Source organism: Globicephala melas, chromosome 1 (genome assembly GCF_963455315.2).
Source record: "Globicephala melas chromosome 1, mGloMel1.2, whole genome shotgun sequence".
Lineage (NCBI taxonomy): Eukaryota > Metazoa > Chordata > Mammalia > Artiodactyla > Delphinidae > Globicephala > Globicephala melas.
In genome coordinates, this window is record NC_083314.1 from 76,628,095 (window position 1) to 76,651,461 (window position 23,367).

A 23,367-nucleotide genomic window follows, 5' to 3' on the forward strand; every position below is an offset into this window, starting at 1 on the left:
ACATTTGGAATAATCCAAACATTAATTTTAAGATCACTTTCTTTTCCTAAGCTCTACAACCATATACTCACCAATGGAAATCTTGTCTGAAGCATCTGCAAGTCATCATAACCATATACTTGTGGCTGAAAGATACAAACATGTAACAATATTAATGAGGACTGGTCATGATGGTAGCAAACCAAGGAGCTAAGAGACAAGATAAATCAACATTCATCCTCATTCTTCAGAAGAAGAGGACATGAATTATTTCCTTCATTTTCTTTAAGAAAGAAGTGAAATACAAAGAGATTACATGATTCATGAAATGTCTTGAAGCTTTCCTTGAGCTACACAGTGATTCAACTAGGCTGGCCTCTGGGTAGCAGTAGGGTACGCACAAGTCATACATATATAGCCTGCTTTATTCTACCTGTCTTTGCCTCCTTTGCCTTTCAAAATATGGCTTAAAATTTATCTCCTTCAGAAAGGATTCGCATTTTACTCTACTCTTTAATGTTTGGGTACTAAGGTAGTGTGTTAGCTATTAAAAAAGTGCTAATGGATGTTTCATATGTATGATATTCTTCTAGACTCTCCGAAGGCAAAAACAAGTTTTTGGATTTTTAAAATTTTTATTGGAGTATAGTTGATTTACGATGTTGTGTTAGTTTCAGGTGTACAGCAAAGTGGATCAGTTATACATATATATCCACTCTTTTTAGATTCTTTTCCCATATAGGCCATTACAGAGTATTGAGTAGAGTTCCCTGTGCTACATGGTAGGTCCTTATTAGTTATCTGTTTTATATACAGTAGTGTGTATATGTCAATCCCAATCTTCCAATTTATCCCTCCCCCCCACCCCCGCTCTAATCCCCTGGTAAACGTAAGTTTGAAAAACAGACGTTTAAAAAAATTTTTTTTATTAAATATCCTTCATCTTAATAGGCACTGAATACACGAAGCTGATACAAGACACAGCAGAGCAAAAGGCTACTACTGTCAGTCACCTATTCTCAGATAGCCCCAGACTAAGTCAGGGAACTCTACTCTGACTATGTCAGAGCCAGCATAGACCCCCAGAAATTAGGAATCTATCCAACTAGAGAAAATAATTCCCTAAGAAATAGAAAGGGATTCCAGTTAGACACTCTGGCCTTTGGCTTCTGAGGCCCAGAAATTGTGTTTCACCCGAGAAAATACACAGTAGAGGACCTGGTCTAGGTTTAGTCCTTCCTCTCTAAAAAATTATTTTTTCCCAAAACTACAAAGATTAAAAACTTGTTTGCTTACCTGTGACAACCACTCATTTATTATTTAATTATATTCTTCCATCTGAAGCCATAGCCATAAAGAATAGCCATACCACCTTCCTCTTTTGGAGAAGATCCTTCAGTCTCACTTACCGGGTAGGCATGTAACAGCCCTGGAGCCATAATATATGGATTAGGCAACAACGGCGGGACCCCAGGAGGGAGGTTGGGAGGAGCTTTTCCTGAAAGAGAAATTATATTTTTATCTTGTCACACTATTACTTTGCTCATTCATACCAAAGGAATGCAATTCATCTTCTATGCAGGGCTACCTGAAGTTGTAGCAACTGAGCTTCGAGTGGAGGCTGTGACGGTAGAGTTGCTGCCTAGGCTGAGGCCCAAGCTACTGCCACTATTGAGACTGGAAGAGACACTGACCACTGGGGGAGGTGCAGAGACTGTGCTGGATGTGGTGGAGAAAGTGCTGGAGGAAGAATGAAGATTCGCCTCACTCTCCACGCTTGTGTGCTTCAAAAAGGCGGTGCAGTGGAAGAGAGGAGGAGGAAACAGTGATTAGTATAACAGGTCAGGAAAGACAATCCCTTCTGTTGATTATATCACACCAACTTCTCAATTAAAAAGGCTGAGGCAGGGTATTAGGGTGCTCTCTGCCAAAGTAATTAGAAGAAGTTACTAAATACTGTCTGGCTACACATTCCCCAACATTCATCTGGTAAGGATGGTAACAACAGACCCACTGCACATTATCACCCTGTTCAGAAAGGCAACAGAGCGAGTGGGGACAAACTCCCTAGAAACGAACACTGACTAGCCAATGAGGAGACAAAAGATAGTTTAGGTCTGAAAAATATATCACAGTCTTCTCTCCCACATTCTTCTTCACTAGGCCAGCACAACAGACAAGTTCACAAGCTAGAAAGAAGTACAAGTTCTAATGAATTTAAACCTGAAATAGTACACTTGAGGAAAGAGAGATTCCTGAGAAAGCCTTAACCCTCATTACCTTGCCCCAGGCTTTTGACAAACCATACACCTTTGCCCAAAACAGTTCCTCCTGAAGTTAGTTTTCTTCCTTACCATCTCAGCTTAATTCCACAAATTGTTATAAAATCACAACAGTGAAATTAATTCTTTGGCCAAAAGCTCTCATCTGGCCTCTACTTTCATAGGATGCCCAGACTCAAACTGATTATTTTCAGGACTCATGTTTGCCATACCCCAGACCAATGAATGAAAATGGCTGTACCAGTTAGAAAGGGATGTTCTTACAGAATTTATCATAGCATACAAAGTCCCACCCAATTAAGTGTTAAAAAAAAAAAAAAGTCATATATTCAAAAAAGTCACTTCCAGGGCTTTGAGAATTGGCCCACAGTTCTGCAATATTTCTGGATTCTTCTGCCTCTCTCGGCTTCAAACATCCTTTTTACTCCTTTCCTGCAACTTCAGATGAATTATCACTTTGCCACCTCACGAAGAAATTTTCAAGACTCCCTTCTTGGGAGACTCTTACAGTTGGATAGTTGTTTAAGTGTAAACAAGACCATACTTCCTCTTTTACAGCATCACACTCACCAAAAGAGTGGATGTCGAAGTGCGCCCAGAAGATGTTGATGACGAAAGGGTATTCTGCTGAGTAGATAACGTGCTGTAAGGTAAAAGAGGTTGCCATTAGCCATAGGGCTATGGTTACCTGACCTGGAGCTTCAGTCAAGAACACAGGCCAGGGCTTCCCTGGTGGCGCAGTGGTTTAGAGTCCGCCTGCCAATGCAGGGGACGCGGGTTCGTGCCCCGGTCCGGGAGGATCCCACATGCTGCGGAGCAGCTGGGTCCGTGAACCATGGCCACTGAGCCTGTGCTCCGCAACAGGAGAGGCCACAGCAGTGAGAGGCCCACGTACCGCAAAAAAAAAAAGAACACAGGCCAGACACAGAGAACTGACTTGTGGTTGCCGGCAGGCGGGGTGGGGAGGGATAGAGTGGGAGTTTTGGGTTAGCAGATGCAAACTAGTATATATAGAATGGATGAACAAGGTCCTACCGTATAGCACATAGAAATATATTCAATATCCTGTGAGATAAACCATAATGGAAAAAAATATAAAAAAGAAAATATGTATAACTGAATCACTTTGCTGTACAGCAGAAATTAACACAACATTGTAAATCAACTATACATCAATTGAAAAAAAAAGAACATAGGCAAAGAAGGCATAATATGGGACCAAGGAGATCCTGAGATCATATGGTAAACACAATGGCCAGCCAAGAGTAGTGAGCAGTTAAAGCAAGAATGGGTGTTGAAAAAGGGAAAAAGCCTCCTCTGTCTTTACTTCCCATAGCTTTTAGGTTACCCACTTAGCTAATGTGGTCTCTGCTAGGCAGAGAGGACAAGATAGAACCAGAGAGCTCTGTTATTACTACTCACCAACCCAAACCTCCATCCTCACCCCAAATCACCTGCTGTGTTGTGTGGTGGTACTATTTGGAATCTCCTCATTGTGGCTCAAGCCACCCAAGGAAGATGAGTGCTGATTGGTTGTTGTCAGTAAGGAAGCTGCAGATACCGTTTCACTGAGAGGGGGGATGCTAGAAGTGGAAGGTGAGTCAGATTTCACTGCAGAGCCTGTAGCACCTGGAAATAAAGAAAGGAATTCACCTCATCAGAGGAAGTTATTAAGAGGTGACGCAGCCCTAGGCTGTCCCAAAGACAAGAGTGTGAGTTATTTAGTAATGGACCACTAACATTTAGGTACAATCTTTTCCTTTTTTTTTAATTCCAAGCATTTCACAGCACTGATCTCATTTGTCCAATAAAGAGAACCCAGAGGATTATCACTGTTACAAGACAGAGAACCTGAAACTTACGATAGTTTGAGATTAAACAGCAAGGTAGAAAAAACCAAGCTGAGACTATACCAGAAGTTTTGATCATTGAGGCAGGGCTCTTTTCACAACAATCTACGAAATGCAAAAATATTTAAAGGGGAGTAAAAACATTACAACTGAGAGGAAAAAGCCTGGAGAACACTCACCTTCAACAGATTGCGTGGTCTGTAACTGCGTGGCCTGCACAGAACTGAAGCCATTCTGGTAAAAAAAAAAGAGGAATAAGAAACAAACTCAAGTGAATAGGTCAAGTTAGCACATTGACTCAGCTTAACTTCTGTCAACCAAGTTCTTTCAGAGAAATTCTACAATGAAAGGATTAACATAATGTATACTACCCAAACAAAGTAAAAACAACAAAAATTTAAAAACAACAATAGTAAGATATACCAACCCTGTGTGACCCAGGGCAACAGAAGGCAATGCCCAAACTGCTGAAGAGATCCCAAACCCCAAACAGACATAGGAAAGGTCCAAATCCAGTGATCCCTGGGGGAGGATGTGGGAGTATGACAGTTCAGCCAAACCACCTATTCTGCTGGCTGCATCTGACAGTCACTCCACATTGCCTCTAGCATATGCTGTCCCCCTCACCAAGCCAAGACATAGCAAGGTGAGGTCTACTGATATGCACCCACAGAAGGCTGGCAATCAGATCTTCCAAGAAGAGAAAACAGGTAATTGAGACTGATTCTACTAAAGAGAATGAATCTTTAGTGCAAAGAGAATGATCTTCTGGCTCTGAGTCTCCAAGGTTAGTGAAGAGAACTTTTATTTCACCAACCACAAAAATGTGGTTCAGCTTCTCAATCAGCACTTCAGAGGTGTCTTAGCACCATCTGTCAAGAAGTAAAACACTAATATTTCAGAGATTTTGCCCACTATTCTCCTAACCAATGCCCAGGGGCTCATGAAGCCAATACCTTTGCCTGAGTCAAGTCCTTTTGGGGTGATGAAGAGATGGAGCTGGGGTACCGCCGAGTCTGTGTGGATCTCTGTTCATATAGAGGGCCCTGAGCATTATTTTGGGAGGTATAGGTTGTCGACTGAATTGGGCCACTCTGATAACCGGACTCCTGACTCTGGTTAGATGAAATTGTGGATGAAGATTCACTGTGGGGAATGGAGAAGGAAAATCTGAGAGAGACGAATAGAGCAGATCCACTGATACTAAAACAGTGGAGATCCACTACTTGTGTAAGTTGATTACGATCAAAAAGAAAAATTCCAGCAACAAATAAAAGAAACTGCCGCAATTTTCTCCTGAGAACAGTAGGAATTTCCACATCCTATAGAGCCAGGGATCTAAGCTAAGAATCCAGTTTAAAAACATTTTCAACTCTTAAAGGAAGAGAAAAATTTCTTGTTCCCTTACATGCTGCTGTTATTAGAAAAAGAGGCTAAAAGTCAGTAGAAAGGATATACTACTCTTGGTCCCTTTGATACCATCATAACGTGAACCCTAAATATGGGAAAAATCACCTTTTGCTCATGTTCATTTTAAGGAATTCTGAGCTCCTGGCCCTCTCAAAAACCCTATGAAGTAAAATTCTCTTGAAAGGAACTTTTAAAATATTCATATGCATTAACAGCAATTATGATTCAACAGAGCTAGGCTGGGGCAAGACATCTCTATTTTTAAATTCTAAGGATTGAAAAAAATTCCTCCAGGGTTTTCTACTGCTTAAGATGGCCTTCCCTGATAGCTATCAGAAGAGGCAGGGAAGGTTCTACTGGAAAGGTTTCTTTTACTTGTGTAATGTATTAATGTTACCTCCTTCCTAGGAGTTCAAAGCTACACCCTTCGTAGGCTTAAGTCCACACCAAGGGGCTAAAAGTGTCAAACACATTTTTAGCTGTGGTAGAGGCCAAGGTACTGTTAAAGGTGGGGTACATGTCTCTAGGAACTGTGCCTGGACATTCTAGAAGTGCCCAAGGGATACATTTCTGTTTAGAGTTAGGAAAAACCTAGTAACAATATTTTAAAATGCTCAACAAAATGCTAAAATTGGCTACTTTTCTCTCACTCAATCAGAGGCTTGGCCTGTCCAGAGTTCTAGGAATCAGCAGGAGATTTAGAAAAACTGGTAAATGTCTGATAAAAGAAGTCTTATGACGGCTGTTTCCTCTACCTGGCCGTGCTGGTATAGAGGCTACTTGGAGCCTGGCTTGAAGAGGCGCTCGTGGTGGGGGTGGACTCATAATCAGAAAGGACAGGCTCTGACCCAAACTGCAACGCCCCAAACTGCAGATTTAGCCCTGAGATATCTGCCGAGCCAGGCATCTCCACAGCCAGAGCAGGAATCTGTAAAGAAGATAAAGTAATGGTTTACTATAAGCTTACTGTAAGACTAATAAAAAACTTCTGCTTTAAACCTCCAAATTACACCCTTACAATCTCAATTCTCAAATCCCACACCCCTTTGCCCTAAAAATAATATCTATCTAAAAGTTCAAATATACCTTTGAAGTCAAGGAGGCTTTTTTCTTCTGCTGTTTCAGTTTTTGCTGAGCCGGCTGAGGGCTGGACGATTGGTTGTCTGAAGACCCAGGAGACATTTGTGGAGCCGAGGTGGATTTGCTTGGCAGAGGAGAAGACGGGGGTGGAGGTGCAGCAGTGGAGGTAGCCACTGCAGGTGGCTTCTCCTGAAGGAACACCTCCATCATGGTTGAAGATGGGGTGAAAGCCTGGCGCTTTGTAAAGGGGCTGTGCACTGTTGAATCATTTGGGTTCTTCAAATCTGCATGAGGAAATCCAATAAGCATGAGGCCAGAGGTGTTCGTGAACCTCAAGAAAATGCTATTATCCTGCTCTAGAGCCATGAACTAGGCCCCCACGAATCAGAAACTCATATAAACAGGTCCTCTTTTAAGATTTCATCTCATTTCTATAGGTGGCAATCATTGGATTTTATTTGTTAAGCAGAACCTAATGAAATCAAAACTATTATCCTGCCTATGTAAGAAAGGAATTCAGGAATTGTCCATGTTTAAAGTGTAAGGTCCTAAAATGGAAAAGCCCAAAGGCAGTATGATGTTTTCAAATACTACAGATAAACCTAGGGAAAACCCAAAACATCCTCAGGTCAACAGAAGACTGCAAATGTGTACAGGGCTAAATTTGATGAAAGAGATATAGAGATATACAGCTGCAACTTATGTATTTAATTATTACTCCCCAGCTTTCTGAACTGAGCCTATCTCACCAGGGGAAATCACTGTGGGAAAAGAGCCAGTTGGCTGCCCTTCTCCTCACTTCAGAACACATTCTCTACCCCTACTCCTGCTAGCCTCCTGGCAGTAATGCTCCAATGCTTAAAGAATTCAAATCACTTTCCATATTTCTCACCATACTGCACCAGCGATGGGGATTGTGTGGTGGAGCCCATGTCCCAAGAGGAGGTGGTGGTGGTTCCAGATTGAGAATGCTGAGCTGCCAACTGAGCCAGGGCCTGAGCAGTCTTGAATTGCTCCAAGAACTGGGAGCCTGTGGTGCTGCTGCCTTTAGCTTCACCGACATCACCAAATCCTTTCCCTAACATGCTCACCTGTAGATCAACACAGAGATTAGAGGAATCCACATCCAAGCAACTTTGTTCAACTACTCAAAAAACAAACAAACAAACAAAAACAAAACACTTATCCCTGTTAAGAGCCAGTACAGATAAGACAAGTAAAGAATGTCCAGGGGCTTCCCTGGTGGTGCAGTGGTTAAGAATCCGCCTGCCAATGCAGGGGACACAGATTCAAGCTGTGGTCGAGGAAGATCCCACATGCCACGGAGCAACTAAGCCTGTGCGCACAACTACTGAGCCTGAGCTCTAGACCCTGTGAGCCACAACTACCGAGCCCGCGTGCCACAACTACTGAAGCCCACGCGCCTAGAGCCCGTGCTCTGCAACAAGAGAAGCCACCACAGTGAGAAGCCCGTGCACCACTACAAAGAGTAGCCCCCACTCGCCGAACCTGGAGAAAGCCTATGCACAGCAATGAAGACCCAACACAGCCAAAACTAAAAACTAAATAAATTTTTTTTAAAAAATGTCACAAAATAGAATAGTCCATTACAGCATAAGCTCTGGACTCAGACTGTCTACATTCAAATCCTGGTTAAATAATTGTGGAAAAATTACTTGTAATTGGTCTGTACCTCATTTTCCTCATCTGAAAATAGGAATAAAAGTAGTACCTCATAAAGGTGTACGAAGATTAAACAAGATTAAAGCATTTAATATGTGCATGGCACATAACAAGCAGTCAAAAAAATAAGAGCCAGGGCTTCCCTGGTGGCGCAGTGGTTGAGAGTCCGCCTGCCGATGCAGGGGACACGGGTTTGTGCCCCGGTCCGGGAAGATCCCACATGCCGCAGAGCGGCTGGGCCCGTGAGCCATGGCCGCTGAGCCTGCACGTCCGGAGCCTGTGCTCTGCAACGGGAGAGGCCACAACAGTGAGAGGCCCGCGTACCACAAAAAAAAAAAAAAAAATAAGAGCCATTAAAATTTATACCATTACCATCACTTTCCCCTCCTTCCTTCTCAGGGACTCCTTTAATGACTGGAGGGGTTTTCTCCCCTTTGAATTTTTAAATCAACTAATACTTGATTATTAAGCTAACATGAAGGTGATATAAAATTTCACTTCAGGGGCTTCCCTGGTGGCACAGTGGTTGAGAGTCTGCCTGCCAATGCAGGGGACACGGGTTCGTGCCCCGGTCCAGGAAGATGCCACATGCCACAGAGCGGCTGGGCCCGTGAGCCATGGCCACTGAGCCTGAGCGTCTGGAGCCTTTGCTCCGCAACAGGAAAGGCCACAACAGTGAGAGGCCCGTGTACCGCAAAAAAAAAAAAAATTCACTTCAGCCATTAAAGTCTTTGCCCCTTCCACTGAACAGCTCAAAAGGAACAAAAACAACTAACTGAGCTTCATCTCAATGTTTCTAATAACTAGCATAGAGACAAAGAAGCAAAGTCAAGGAGCTATCTCAACTTCTGCATTAAATGATCAAGTAATGAGTCAATCTGATTTTATTGTTTTCTGTGTATATCCAAGTTCTACAGGGTAATCGTGATGACAAAACAAAATTTACTCTTAATGCTTTTGGGGGATTTTCTCTATTCCCTACTACCAAGTAAAACTACCAGCCTAGACCAGAAGATTAACCATGTGGCCTTGACTATTCTAAAGAACCTCCAAGGAGATTTAGTCTAGTCTCTCTTAGGTTCTTACTTAAGCACATCATGATCTTCAATTAAGCGGTGCTTATACAAAACCCATCTGTCCAACCCAACGTAAGACTTTTTTTTCCACTTCAGTCTGTATCCCAAGACTATACAAACAAGTACAAAAACACTGGAAATCTAGTTGAAAGTACAGGATTGCGGCAGAGAGATGATCCCGCACAGCATGATTACCAAATATTCTGCAAGCGTGAAACACTGAAGGTATAGAAAATTACCTAACATTCATATATTATAATGGGGAAGAGCTCCTATATTACTTACATCTATTAAATTTTAAGGGAAATTAATCCTCTAACCTCTGTCCTCAATGGAAAAGAACTACATATAAATAGCATACTGATTAACGCAGGTAATGAGAAAAAACAGCACTCATGTTTAGTTTCACATATCACATGACACACATTAAACAGAATGTTAAAGTGGAAGTATACTGAAAACTTATTTTTGATATGAGAATTTGGATTTAGGTGTAAATCTTCAACTCCAGACATTAAAGGCAATTAAAAGTGACACAGAGCACTTAACCCATTTTCCAGTCATATATCTTAGGTGTTGGTAGTTATTTTCTGATCTTCATTACATCTTCCTACGACCTTTGTCCCATTTTGTTTCTTCCTTCTTTTCCTTTTTAGTCCCAACACTCCTCTCCCTTCTCTGCCACCTTTTCTCTCCTGTGACCACTCATACATGGCAGAATATCAACCACCAAATTATTAACACAAAAAACTATTTTAAGACAACAGTTAAAAACTAACAGAGTGGGACTTCCCTGGTGGCACAGTGGTCAAGAATCCGCATACCAATGCAGGAGACACCGGTTCGATCCCTGGTCCAGGAAGATCCCATGTGCCGTGGAGCAACTAAGCCCGTGAGCCACGACTACTGAGCCCTTGTGCCACAACTCCTGAAGCCCGCGCGCCTAGAGCCCGTGCTCCACAACAAGAGAAACCACTGCAATGAGAAGCATGAGCACCACAACAAAGAGTATCGCCTGCTCGCCGCAACGAGAGAAAGCTTGTGCGCAGCGATGAAGACCCAACACAGCCAAAAATAAATAAATTATTTTTTTAAAAACCTAACAGCTCTGGATTAGAGGCTGACTTAGCAGTTTTACAGCTGAATTACTCTAACCTTACTACTAGAAAAATAAAAGTATATGCATACACGTAGTTTCTTACCTCTTACAACTATAGTAACCCTCCAGCAAAAAATAAACAGGAAAGTAAAATAAACAGGAAAGAAGAGAGAAAAAGCAGTACCTTTAGGATTTACTGACCATCTTTGTTTAGTTATTTAGCCTTTGCTATAATTGATGACCTTGAATTTTAAAAAATATTCTGAATCAACAAGTCATTTGCCATAAGTGCTCTAGGTTAATAACCAATACCACTACTTCCACATTTGTGGAGACTTTACCCATTATCTTATTTATCTTCCTGAAGCCCTGTAAGATAGGCACAGCAAGCACTCTTATCCCTACTTACAGAGAAAGGGAGAAATAGCTAATAAGCGGGCAGATTCAGGAAGACCCCAAGTTTTGAGAAGCCTAGCTCAGAAATGTCTGGTTTAAATGAATACATATGACAATTCTGCTCTATCAAGAAAAAGGGAACGGCTGGACTTCCCTGGTGGTCCAGGGGTTAAGACTCCGTGCTCCCAATGCAGGGGGCATGGGTTCAATCTTTGGTTGGGGAACTAAGATCCCACATGCCACACAGTGCAGCCAAAAAACAAAAAACAAACGACAGGGAACTGCTACAACCTTCCAACCAAGTTTAATTAGTATTACTAATACTAATTAGCATTAAAATTGGTTGTCATTGATTTTCACTCAAGAATAACAGTGAACAATGTTTGTACAATAAGTATTCAGTAAATGACGTTAACTCATTCTTTTTTTAAAGCCTACACGTTAAAAAAAAATACATTTAATTAATTAATTAATTGATTGATTGATTTTGGCTACGCTGGGTCTTAGTTGTGGCATGTGGGCTTCTTAGTTGTGGCATGCATGTGGGATCTAGTTCTCCGACCAGGGATCGAACTCGGGCCCCGTATATTGGGAGCGTGGAGTCTAATCCACTGGACCACAAGGGAAGTCTCCTAACTCATTTTTATAAGATGACTCAGTCTGTCCAAAGCTAAGTCCTCTCCTAGAGCTATATCCCCTACTACCCAACTCGACATCTCTACACCCAAGTCAGCCTAGGAAGACAAAAGAAGACGCTTTACCTTGCCCCAAACCTCTGGGTATCACTGAAAGGAATTACTGTATGTATGTGCTGGGGTTGCAGAAAAGTTTGGTTAGGATACACCATGTTTCCTACTTACCATACTGTGATGAGAAAACGTGTTCCCTGAAGCAGGCTGTGATATGGCACTCTGCTTCGAGTTACTGAACACCAGAGGCTGGGCAAGAGAAGGAGCCTGTGATGGATCCAGATTAGATGAATCATTCTCCATTGAAGATGGTGTCTTCCCCAACAGAACAGCAAGGTCAATTCTGGTGGAGGGATGGGAGCTTGATGAATAATGACTGAACATTCCAGCATTCCCCAACACCCGACTCAGATTATGGTTAGATCAAAATGAAGTCACTCCCCAGAAACACAAAGCCGTGAAATGCTTAATTCATCAAAATAACAGATCTGTAAGAGCCACAACAGTATCTACCTATGCTCCAATGAGGCTGCCAACCTTAATAATGTTATATATTTTAATTTTAGTGAAATTAACTTAGTGAAATATCAAATGTTACTTTTAATACAGCAGCTCAATAATTGGGCCAAAATTTACAAATTTTTACCCATGATTTTAATACTGAATACCTGTCATTACCAATATCTAATATATAAAACCACATACTAGAATGCTGGCATCCTCAAGCAGCTTTGGAACAAGAAGGGTTTGGGGAATTTTTCCCCAAATTTTTAAAATATTTCAAGTTACTTGTGATATAATGAAAATATATACTAGGGGCTTTTCAAATTTCCTGAGTAGTAGGAGTGTCTTTTGTTTTTCGTAATTGGTCTCTTTCAACTACAGTTTATGCTAATAAAGTAACTCAGGGTGGGACCCCTCACAGAGTTTCAAGAAGGCGGCAGGTCACCAGAAACACCAAGAAAGTGATTAGAGTTGGAACTTTCAGCCCCACCACACTCCACCCACTTCTAGAGAAGGAAGAGGAGCTAGAGACTGAATTCAATCACCAATGACTTTATCAATCATGCCTATGTAATGAAACTCTCATTAAAAACTCTTGAACAATGAGGTTCAGTGAGCTTCTGGGATGGTGAACACATCGATGTGCCAGGAGGGCAGTACACCCAGAGAGGGCTTAGAAGCTCTGTGCTCCACCAACCCCCATACCATGCCCTATGCATCTCTTCCATCTGGCTCTTCCTGAGTACTGGTTATAATAAACCAGGGACAGCAAGTAAAACTCTTTCCTGAGTTATATGAGTCATTCTAGCAAATTATTAAACCTGAGCAGGGGGCTGTGAGAACTCCCAAATTTGTAGTCGGCTGGGCAGAAATGTGCAGGTGGCCCATTTGCAGCTGACCTCTGAAGTAAATAAAGGCAGTCTTGTGGTACTGAGCCGTCAACTTGGGTCTGCGCTAACTCTGGAGAGTTAGTGTCAGAACACCCAGCTGGTGTCAGAGAATTGAAGAATTGGTGTGGAAAAAAATCACAGATATTTGGTATCATAGGAAAAAAAAAAAAAGTATGGAGGTTCTTTAAAAAACTAAAAACAGAACTACCATATGACCCAGCAATCCCACTACTGGGCATATACCCTGAGAAAACCGTAATTCAAAAAGAGACATGTACCACAATGCTCACTGCAGCACTATTTATAATAGCCAGGACACGGAAGCAACCTAAATGTCCATCAACAGATGAATGGACAAAGAAGATGTGGCACATATACACAATGGAATATTACTCAGCCATAAAAAGAAACGAAATTGAGTTACTTGTAGTGAGGTGGATGGAGCTAGAGTCTGTCATACAAAGTGAAGTCAGAAAGAGAAAAACAAATACCGTATGCTAACTCATATTTATGGGATCTAAAAAAAATGGTACTGATGAACCTAGTAGCAGGGCAGGAATAAAGACACAGACATAGAGAAGGGACTTGAGGACATGGGGGAGAGGAAGGGGGAAGCTGGGGCAAAGTGAGAGTAGCATCAACATATATACACTACCAAATGTAAAATAGCTAGCTCTTGGGAAGCAGCAGCATAGCACAGGGAGATCAGCTTGGTGCTTTGCAATGACCTGGAGGGGTGGGATAGGAAGGCTCAAGAGAGAGGGGATATATGTATGAATATGGCTGATTCACTTTGTTGTACAACAAAAACTAACAGCATTGTGAAGCAATTATACTCCAATAAAGATGTATGAAAACAAAAAACACATTACCTCTGGTAATGACATCCTGAACATCCTATTCCTATCGCACTTCTCTTTAGGACATTCTGAATCAACAGCTATCATACCCAGGTCTAGATATAATCCAAGAGTCTTTCAGGGGATAAAAATATTCCCTGACAAGTGTTATCTTCCTCTACTGACCCCAATACCTATGTTCAAGTTCTAAAAATTTCATAAGCCAGATCCTAGGGAAAAAAATTATCACCGTGCTCAGTGGGCTAAGCAAAGACCATAATTATTAAGCAAGAGAAGAAACTATTGAACAGTTCTGCAAATTCAGAAATAAATGAAAACTTTCCACTTTCAGCTTCTCTTTACCTGACTTACTACAAGTTCTAAGTTCTAAGTTTTAATCAATACCTATGATGCTGACAAGGCTGACCTATGTATTAAAGGGCTGTTTGGGGGAGAGTTAGCTTTAAAATTGTAATATATGGATTTCCATTCAGTAGATTACTAATATCAACTCTTACAAATCTACCAATCAACTTAATAGGACCCTAATATGATTTGGTTATCATTATTACCGACACCATGGGAGTCTGTAGAGGTCCAGTGCCATTCTTCCTTACAACTAACTTAGCAGATACCCTTGGGAAAAGATACAGAATTATACCACACACTTGCCTCTGACCAGCAGTGATTGTCACATTCTCCGCAGGCAGAGGCACTGACGACACATTAGAGGCAGTGAAGATCTTGGTCTCAGAAAGCTGGAAAACAGAGGAATTAGTCACTCCTAGTGTTAGGTAGGTTTCAGTCAGAAACCTGGCACAGGTTAAGGGGAATTCAACATCAAGAAAAAGGGGAAAACTCTTTGAAGAGAGAACTATCTACTCTAAGGAATCCTGAATGGACTGACTTTCAAGCCCCTTCTATCTGTGCACAATGGTTTTATCAAAAGAGAGGGTAGAATCAAGAAACCTAATAAAATCGAGTGGAGTCACATAATATGGGCACTGAACTTACAGGAAGGTGAATATGGTAGACAGAAAAACAGAGAAAGCCCCTTTATGTTTTCCCGCTACAGCTCCCAACTCCTACCTCAATCCAAACCATACTTTATCTTCCACTACTCCTCTCAAAGAAAGGAAGATCACAGCCAAGATGAAGACAGATATAAGTTAATTCTTGGCTTTTGAGCAGTAAGGGCCCAAGTGCTGATGAGTCGATATATGGAGGAATAATTTTAACATGCACTTTTTGGGGACTTCCCTGGTGGCGCAGTGGATAAGACTCCGTGCTCCCAATGCAGGGGGCCTGGGTTTGATCACTGGTCAGGGAACTAGATCCGACATGCATGCCACAACTAAGAGTTTGCATGCCACAACTAAGGAGCCAGCGAGCCGCAACTAAAGGAACCCTGGAACCACGACTAAGGAGCCCGCCTGCCACAACTAAGACCTGGTGCAACCAAATAAATAAATACATATATATTTTTAAAAGGCGTTTTTTGCCTTAAAACTGACTTTGTTACACCTAGTCTCTCCACTATAAAACACTAAAATTAGGTAAACAATTGTAAGGAATAAATCTTCCTACTATTCAAAAGTTGATTTTTTTTGAGGGGGGGGGCATGCTGCCCGGCCTTCTGGGATCTTAGTTCCCTGACCAGGAATTGAACCCTGGCCCTAGGCAGTGAAAGCGAGGAGTCCTTAACCACTGGACCACCAGGGAATTCCCCAAAAGCTGATTTTTTTAAAAAAACTTTTTGATTAAAATCTCCCCTCTAAAAACAGTGAATCCACTCCCCCAAATATATCATTCTCTGAAAGGTGGTTAAGCTGACAAGCCAAATCTTAGAAAGTATTCACAAAGCAGTCTAGCTCTGCTACAAGAGAAAACAATCACCCTCTAATGCTGATACATCCAGAATTTTAAAATTCAGGCCTGAAAACCAAAACAGTTTGACACATCATTTCCTCTTATCATATTCTGTCTTGACTGAATAAATACAAGTACAGGAAGGTTCATCCATGATCACGGGAAACTGTAATTCATAGCAAAAGCTTGACTGTGACCAGGGATCAGGAAAATTCTTTTACTCAGGTACTACTCCAGAGAATTCATATAGCTTGTTTATATGCCACCCATCTATGAGGTTTCCTAGTTTAGTCAATCTGGAAGATAGCCAAACCTACATGTTCATCTCAATTACAATCACCACGATGCACTCTTAGTACAAAAACAAAAGGGGTCCCAGAGTCAACCAGACTGTAAACTTAAGAACTTGGTACTGTAACTCTCATCTGTACCCACCTCTAAGCCAATTACAGGACCATACACCAATGCCTGAATGTGAACCAAATAACTGATTTGCTCCAAGGAGAGTCATGTGCCACCAGAAGCTATTACTCAATGCACTACCTGCCTAACTCCATTTCTAGTGCCCTACCCAACCACCATCTCTTCCTGGGATAAATCCGACAATCAGATATTGGACTTACACAAGTGCACTTGCCCTTTCCATAGTCTGGTTCCACAGAGTCCTGTTCATGCCCAGTCTCCTTCATATAACATATGTGAAATGTTCTGGCTCAGAACACTATTTTGGATGTAAAAGTTTTGGGTCAGAATCTTAAGGGTGAATTTTGAGGGGTAGAAACATACCCATTTTCTATCCCTAAACACCACTTAGGGATAGAACGTACTAATGAGGAATGACCTGGGAATACCTACATCTTCATTCCAATCTTCAGTTCCCCACTCCTCTGTTGCAGTCCTCCATGCACCTGGGAATAAAGGAAAAACAATGAAGTAATTTTAAGTACCAGTACAAAGCACAGGCAGAAAATACGGACGTTTTAAACTTTTGGCAGCCAAAAGTGTAACTAGAATTTAGTAATCAGAAGGGATTCTTGGGCTTCAGAGGGAGGAAAAGACTTTTTAGAAAGGGATACCTCAGAACAACCAGGGTTTTAATAAGATTATGATTTCACAGCTACTTTCAGTTCTTGTTACACAGCTGTAATAGGAAAGAGAGCAAGACAGTAAGAAAGAGAGAGAAAATGCAAGAGACAGCAAGACTCCAATGGACCCAATGCTCCAAGCAATCTCTTAAGGGCCTTCAAGTCCTCTGACTTAGTAGTCCGTTCAGTGAAATGGCAGCAGACAATTTAAACTGAAACATGCAAGCTATACTTATTTGGTATAAGACAATACTGCAGGCAGTCTGAAGAAAGATGGCAGCAGGGGCAGAGGAACACAAATGGTTGCCACATTATAGTCAAAGGGCAGTGAAGAAGGAAAGGCCTGAAATCCAAACTGAGAGCACTGACACCTACCTGCTATGGGAACTGAATTTAAAAATGCATACTCAGGGCTTTCCTGGTGGCACAGTGGTTAAGAATCCGCCTGCCAACGCAGGGGACGTGGGTTCAATCCCTGATCCGGGAAGACCCCACATGCCATGGAGCAACTAAGCTTGTGCGACACAACTACTGAGCCTGCGCTCTAGAGCCCATGTGCCACAACTACTGAGCCTGTGTGCCACAACTACTGAAGCCCACGTGCCTAAAGCCCATGCTCCACAACAAGAGAAGCCACCACAATGAGAAGCCTGTGCGCCGCAACGAGGAGTGGCCCCGCTCTCTGCAACCAGAGAAAAGCCCACGTGCAGCAACGAAGACCCAACGCAGCCAAAAATAAAATTAAATTTAAAAATGCATACTCAGCAGAAGTCAAGTTTATAGATCGTTTTGATTTAATTATAAGAAACCCCAATGGATCTGTTCTTTTCAGAAGACAGGAGATGAGATTGAAAAATAAAATATGTGTAATAGTTACCGTACTGGTCCTAACTATACAAAACACAAAATCTGACCTGTAAAAGTCATGGCACGGACAATGGAGGGACACAGTTTCTGTAGGAGAGGTCTGTAAATAATCAAACCACCTTGCATATTCCCCTTGTTTTGCTTTACGTATACGCATATCCTCAGAAAAGGAACCTGGCATTTTTTAAGGAATATAGGTGAGTTTCTATGAGACCTAAAATTCTTCCCTTCAACCAAAGAACCACACTAAGAAACAGGAACCTCTGTGTAGCAAGGACCAGAAAACGCCTTATTTTCTTCTCTAGAATAACAGTATATATTTAATAATTCTTAAAACATTCTCTCCAAATGGGGAAACTTCTTACAAGAATGAAAGAATGAAGGCATGGCATTCAGATTTCACTGTCACTGAAGAGAAATATTCTAACACCTACAAAACCCGTCTGAAATTCTCTTAAACATTTAATAATGAAAAATCCTATTTCCTAGAGAAAAATACGTTCAGTGCAATGCCTTTCCCAGGACAATATTAAAACTATGCCAGGGAAATTCCAAACCACTTAATAATGACAATGTTCTCCAAATCAAACTAAAGTCCAATCTCAGTTTAGACAAGTTACAAACCACACTCTTCTCTCCCTCTCTAGTGATGGCATTTTTCCTCCCCATTGACAACCATCCCACCCTGGCTAAACTGGAATCCAAAATCTGCGTTAACACATACACACAATCCTAGAATTGGAAGTGATCTAAGAAGTCATTTACTACTGAGAGGCTATCTCTCAATGCAAGAAATTTTTTTTCCCCTGTACTCTAGCGACTGCATCTGGAATGGAAAGGAAGACTGTAGACAGCTACTTGACACCTTCCTATATAGGACATATGGTCTTGGCTAAGGAAAAGGACTACATTGAGGAAGCGTTAAGGCACAGAAAGAGTGCAAATGCTCTGAACGAAAGATTAGGGCTTCCATTCCATCAGCAAAAAGCACAGACAATGTAAATGTTAAATATTCATTAAACTAATTTTTTTAAGGAGGAAAAACAGGCACAGAATATGAGAGAAAAAAGCAGAAAAATAAAAAGCAGGAAAACAGAAAAATGACATATCCACAGATATTTCAGTTCATAAAAATCTATTAAATATCCGGGGCAGTTAGGCGCCTGGATGTATCATACCAGGAGCAGTCTCAAATTTTCGGGGATAATTTGACCCCTCAACCCCAATGAAATCAAGTCCTGAAACAAAAAAGAAAAGAAAAGAAAAAACAACCAGTGAAATTTTGCTTGTGAATGAGAATGTTTGCCCCCAACACACAATTCCCACTGTACCTGTGGATATTTTAAGGGTAGATTTGAGTCTCTTTTTAAATTAAAAAGGGAATTTGTAATTTGCTATCATGAAAACACAAAAAGAGATCATGCATGAAGCTTAAGTTCAAATCATGAAACTTTGAAGGGAATGCATGAAACTATACTCAACACTTTCCCACTAACAAGCAATTCACATAATTTTTCATTCAGCCACAAATCAAAAATTTCTGAGTCTAGCCTCCCAAATCTGCTATTCTCTACTCGGTATAAACAAACACACACCTCTTTCTTCCCTCTCTCTTTTCCCAACCAGATCCTTGTTGAAAATAGCTAAGGCTTTCAATCTAGGACTGGGACTCCATGCCTAATTTTGTATCCACAACTAAAAACAAATCCCTCGACTTCTATTATCTTTTCTGCCAATGATAAAAAGCCAAATACCCAAGAACGAACTACAGCTCAGAAACATATCTGTTATTCGGACTGTTACCAATGCTCTACAAAGCCATCAAGAGATGAATGAAGAGCAGTTCTAATGCCTCCAAAGTATAAGTTAAAACAGAAAAGGATATTTCATAGCCAAATGGTTAAGGGACTTCAAAAAGATATCTAGCTTGCCAATAACTCAACTTTAGCCTCCACCAATGAGAAATCTGTATTAAAAATGAGTTTATAAGATAGCTTGATGAACAACAAGCAAGTAACATTCAGGACCTGAGGTACAGCATATTGTGGGCAGTAGATGAGAAGTGATTTGTGCCAAAGACCTTCCTAAAGACGCAGGATTAAGGTAACTGATTTCTGAAAGGGGGTAAGGCAAATTTAAATGGATAAGGAGTCAAACAGCCTATTTCATGCTCTACTATTAACCCTTCCCCCACTTTGTAAGAGGAAAAAATTCTCAGGCTTTCCATGTGCTGGCTCAGCCAGAAAGAGGTAGCTGGTCTCATAAGAAAGTACTCTGGAACCAAGAGGCTGTTCTTATTTAAAGTAGTAAAAGTTATCTCTTACTTCCAAACACATCTTGGTGTATCCCACAAGCCTAACATATCCTCAAACATATATACACTACCCAAATATGCATCAAAGTCAGCTAACAAAAAAAGCGAATCCCATAATACTCTACCACACCCAGAAGACTATCCAACAAAGAAAGGCAGAAAGTCTCCAGATTTCCTTCTTGCCCATAAACTGAGATTTCCCAAAAATTAAGGGAAAAAGATAATCCTATCTCTGTATGCAGAAACAAACTGACAGTGGGCTTTGATTCTGGGCCCTATTCATCTTTACAAGTAGTGGCTTGATTAATTCTGGATATCTTTTCAAAAGGCAAAGCTAAGTAGCCAAACAGAAACACTAGGAAATACAATTGGAGCTAATGGTATAATGGAAAGAGCATGAGCTTTGAGAGTCAAAAAATTCTGAGTTCAAACAAATTTCATAACCACTCTTGCAGTCTAAGTCTTGTCATCTGGAAAGTGATGATAAATAATGTCTATTTCATAAAATAGTGATGAAGATCAGGTGAAACAGCATGTATAATGTGCCCATGGGCACAAAGTAAATGAAGGAGAGTACACTGCAATTCAGTTGTCACCCCTTTCCTCTCTCTGACTCAGCAGCCAAAAACTACTCCACTTTTTTGTTAAGTATATCCTCAAAAAAATTATTTCTTTAGATTCCCAGAGACAAGAAACTAATAAAAGTCACTCACTCGTCCCATCATCTGGTTCAAAGTGGCCAGTGTTGTTCCATGTATTGCCGCTATTATTGCCATAGTTATCATCAGTATTGGCCGGCTCTGCATAATCAGCTGGGTTAAAGGTTCTGGGAGGAAAAAAAAAAAAAAAAAAGCTTAAAAGAGTCTCTGAGCTCTAAGCAGCACCAGTGAAAATTAACTCAAAAGGAGGGCAATCAGAATCTTGATTGTCTCTTTCCTAGTACAGATCAACCATGGCCCCATTCTATAAGCCTGTAAGCTGTCTACTTTTGCTCACTTACCAGCTTACCTAAAATTTCATGGTATAATCTTTTTTTTTTATAATTTTAATTTATATCCACTATCCCTTTTGGATTAGGACACCAATAAAATCCACATGAAGATTTTGAGAAAATAGCAGGTATGTGTATTCAAATGAGATAAAATAATTCAGGTGGTAAATGCTTATCTCCCAGAAATAAGCCCTATACCTATACACACCTGATGAAATAGTCCAGCAATCTTTCTGATCACATTTTGGTTATAGCTGCCTATTATCCTCAGGATACCAGGATATTAACCATGCTAAAACATTATGGTAATGCTTAAGGAAAAATTAAAGACTTTAACACTGGATCAATGAAACTTACCCCATTCCTTGAGCAGAAAACCTTCCTCCCCGCCTACCAGAGCCACCTAAAGAATGAGAAAAAGAGGGAGAAAGAAATATTTTAGAAGTTGATATAAGATCACCTTGCCAACAGAGGCAGCTTTGGAAAGTAAGTGGTTGACATCATCAGATATTCCTTCTCTCACTCTGTAGCACATCAGTTAATATAACACAGCAGGACAATTATTATTGACAAGGTTGTTCCTTTGCTGATCAAACTGCTGGATCCTCAAGCAAATACAATAATAGCAACAATAAAGAGCAGAGGAAATGACATCTACCTTCCTTCCCACTGCCCACTCAGTAGTCTCTAGAATTTGCATGACACTTCAACAATTAAGGTATCCAGAGTCCATGCGAATTTGTCTGGTTTTAAATAAAGTAGACCCCTACTAAACTAATAAGAGTAGCTTGCCCCCAATATCCATCCCGCCAACAAACTGATCACCTCTGCCTCGGCCACGACCTCTTCTGCCTCTTTCTGTGCCTCTTCCAGAAGGCCCTCCACTCTTGGTGCCATCTAATCCATTTTCCTGACCTCGAACTGAAATTTAAAAACAAAACAAAACAAAACAAAACAAAACACCACAGATGGCCAGAGCAAAGTGAATAGAAAGTATGTACATAAATGGTATGTATACATGGTGGTGGGGAGACAAAAACAAAGAAGAGAAAATGAGCTGGAAGGATGGAACATGATGGTTACTAGGGAATGGTTACTAGTCAAACAATTTTACAAACGGCTACAAGGTAACTTCATGCTCAACTGGTGGCTGTTGCTAGAAAAGGCTACATGCAAGAAATGCCAAGGTCTCAGAACAGATGATTTTAAGAAAAATCATAAGGATGATATAATGGTTACTAGATCCAGCCTCGCAGAGCCCTGACATCCCTCAAGTCTAGACATTACTAACCCACAACTGGTTTTGTTAAAGCCCCATGCATACACTCTCGTCCGCGGCTGGCACCTCTCCCCCGTCTTGGTGGCCCACCACGTCGCCGACTATAGTCTCTGTCCCGGTCTCGATTTTCTTTGCCTTCCTCGTTGGATTCCGTTTGGCCACCGTCCTTCTGTCCTGAGACTCCTTTCTTCTTCCCAACCATCTCCCAGGAATGCTAAAGAAGAGCAGAGCATTCATGTCTAATCAATATAGGCTGCTACCAGGAAACCAGAGATAAAAGCTGGGACAACTGTTAACCATTCTCCTCTCAGCATCCACATCTAAGATAACTTCTATTAGTTTATTTCTGTTTAAGTGGAGAGTATAGACAGAACCTCAAAACAAATTCTACACCTATCACTGCAAAATTAAAGCCCTTTTTGTAGAAGAGGTGCTTATAAGCAAATGGATTGCAGGGATCACTTCCAAAAGGGTTACCGAGATCTCTGTCCAGTTCAGTCACTCGGCGTGGTAGTCAAAGGACCTAGTTACTTACTGGACCTTTCTGTCAAGTGTGTTTCCTGGGCTGAAAAAACTAATTCCCTTTGGATTCAGTGACTCCCAGTTTTTTATAGCCTTATCCATGTCAAATAAAGCAGAAAAGAAAACTGAAAGTTTGTAAAAGTTAACTCTGAATTCAGAATGAACGAATATCATTTGACTCTTGAGTATATTCTCTAATTCAGCAACCTAGAATTTATGAGGAAAACAACTATACCTACTCCCCAACCCACCCCCCTTCACACACACCAATTTCCTTTATTTAAAAGAAGACCAAATAGCAGTCAGGAAAGCACAGCCCTGGCCTTGAGACATGCTGACTATAGGAAGCCTTCCATTCCTGGTTTTATTCACTGTGTTCTCCCCTATACATCCTGAATTGCTACAATACGATTCAATCTTCCTCAAAGCAGTTCATTCCAGATTGCAGGAGGGAATATTTACAGTAAGGAAAATGAGCTAAACAGTCTTGCAAAAACTCATTCCTTACGAAAATGAGTTTTATAAATTTGAAGGTTTTTTTTGGCCTTGCTGTGTGACTTGCAGGATCTTAGTCCCCTTACCAGGGACTGAACACAGGTTCTCAGTAGTGAAAGCGTGGAGTCCTAACTACCAGCGAATTCCCTATAAATTTAAAGTTTTAAA

General features: G+C 41.1%; 1 protein-coding gene and 1 non-coding gene across 15 annotated transcripts in view; both read right to left on the bottom strand.

Annotated features, from left to right (window-relative positions):
* UBAP2L (ubiquitin associated protein 2 like) overlaps positions 1-23,367 on the bottom strand; it is a 42,290-nt gene that overhangs the window by 10,147 nt on the left and 8,776 nt on the right. For 5 of the 14 annotated variants that reach the window (XM_070044323.1, XM_070044320.1, XM_070044322.1 and 2 more), the window contains exons 5-21: positions 22,228-22,396; positions 21,729-21,824; positions 21,261-21,306; positions 20,626-20,738; positions 16,502-16,554; positions 14,450-14,535; positions 11,716-11,887; positions 7,494-7,692; positions 6,608-6,885; positions 6,277-6,449; positions 5,068-5,257; positions 4,291-4,345; positions 3,716-3,890; positions 2,832-2,904; positions 1,568-1,763; positions 1,389-1,477; positions 72-125 (exon numbers count right to left, since the gene is read on the bottom strand). In XM_070044323.1, coding sequence (XP_069900424.1) covers positions 72-125; positions 1,389-1,477; positions 1,568-1,763; positions 2,832-2,904; positions 3,716-3,890; positions 4,291-4,345; positions 5,068-5,257; positions 6,277-6,449; positions 6,608-6,885; positions 7,494-7,692; positions 11,716-11,887; positions 14,450-14,535; positions 16,502-16,554; positions 20,626-20,738; positions 21,261-21,306; positions 21,729-21,824; positions 22,228-22,396 — 2,217 coding nt within the window. Of the gene's footprint in view, positions 1-71; positions 126-1,388; positions 1,478-1,567; positions 1,764-2,831; positions 2,905-3,715; positions 3,891-4,290; positions 4,346-5,067; positions 5,258-6,276; positions 6,450-6,607; positions 6,886-7,493; positions 7,693-11,715; positions 11,888-14,449; positions 14,536-16,501; positions 16,555-18,776; positions 18,837-20,625; positions 20,739-21,260; positions 21,307-21,728; positions 21,825-22,194; positions 22,397-23,367 lie in introns of all 14 variants that reach the window. The other 9 variants (XM_070044306.1, XM_070044313.1, XM_070044305.1 and 6 more) reach the window with 3 other exon arrangements.
* Positions 4,642-4,778, bottom strand: LOC115844843 (small nucleolar RNA SNORA58). Its single transcript, XR_004036233.1, has one exon. It is a non-coding gene; the product is annotated as a small nucleolar RNA SNORA58 (small nucleolar RNA).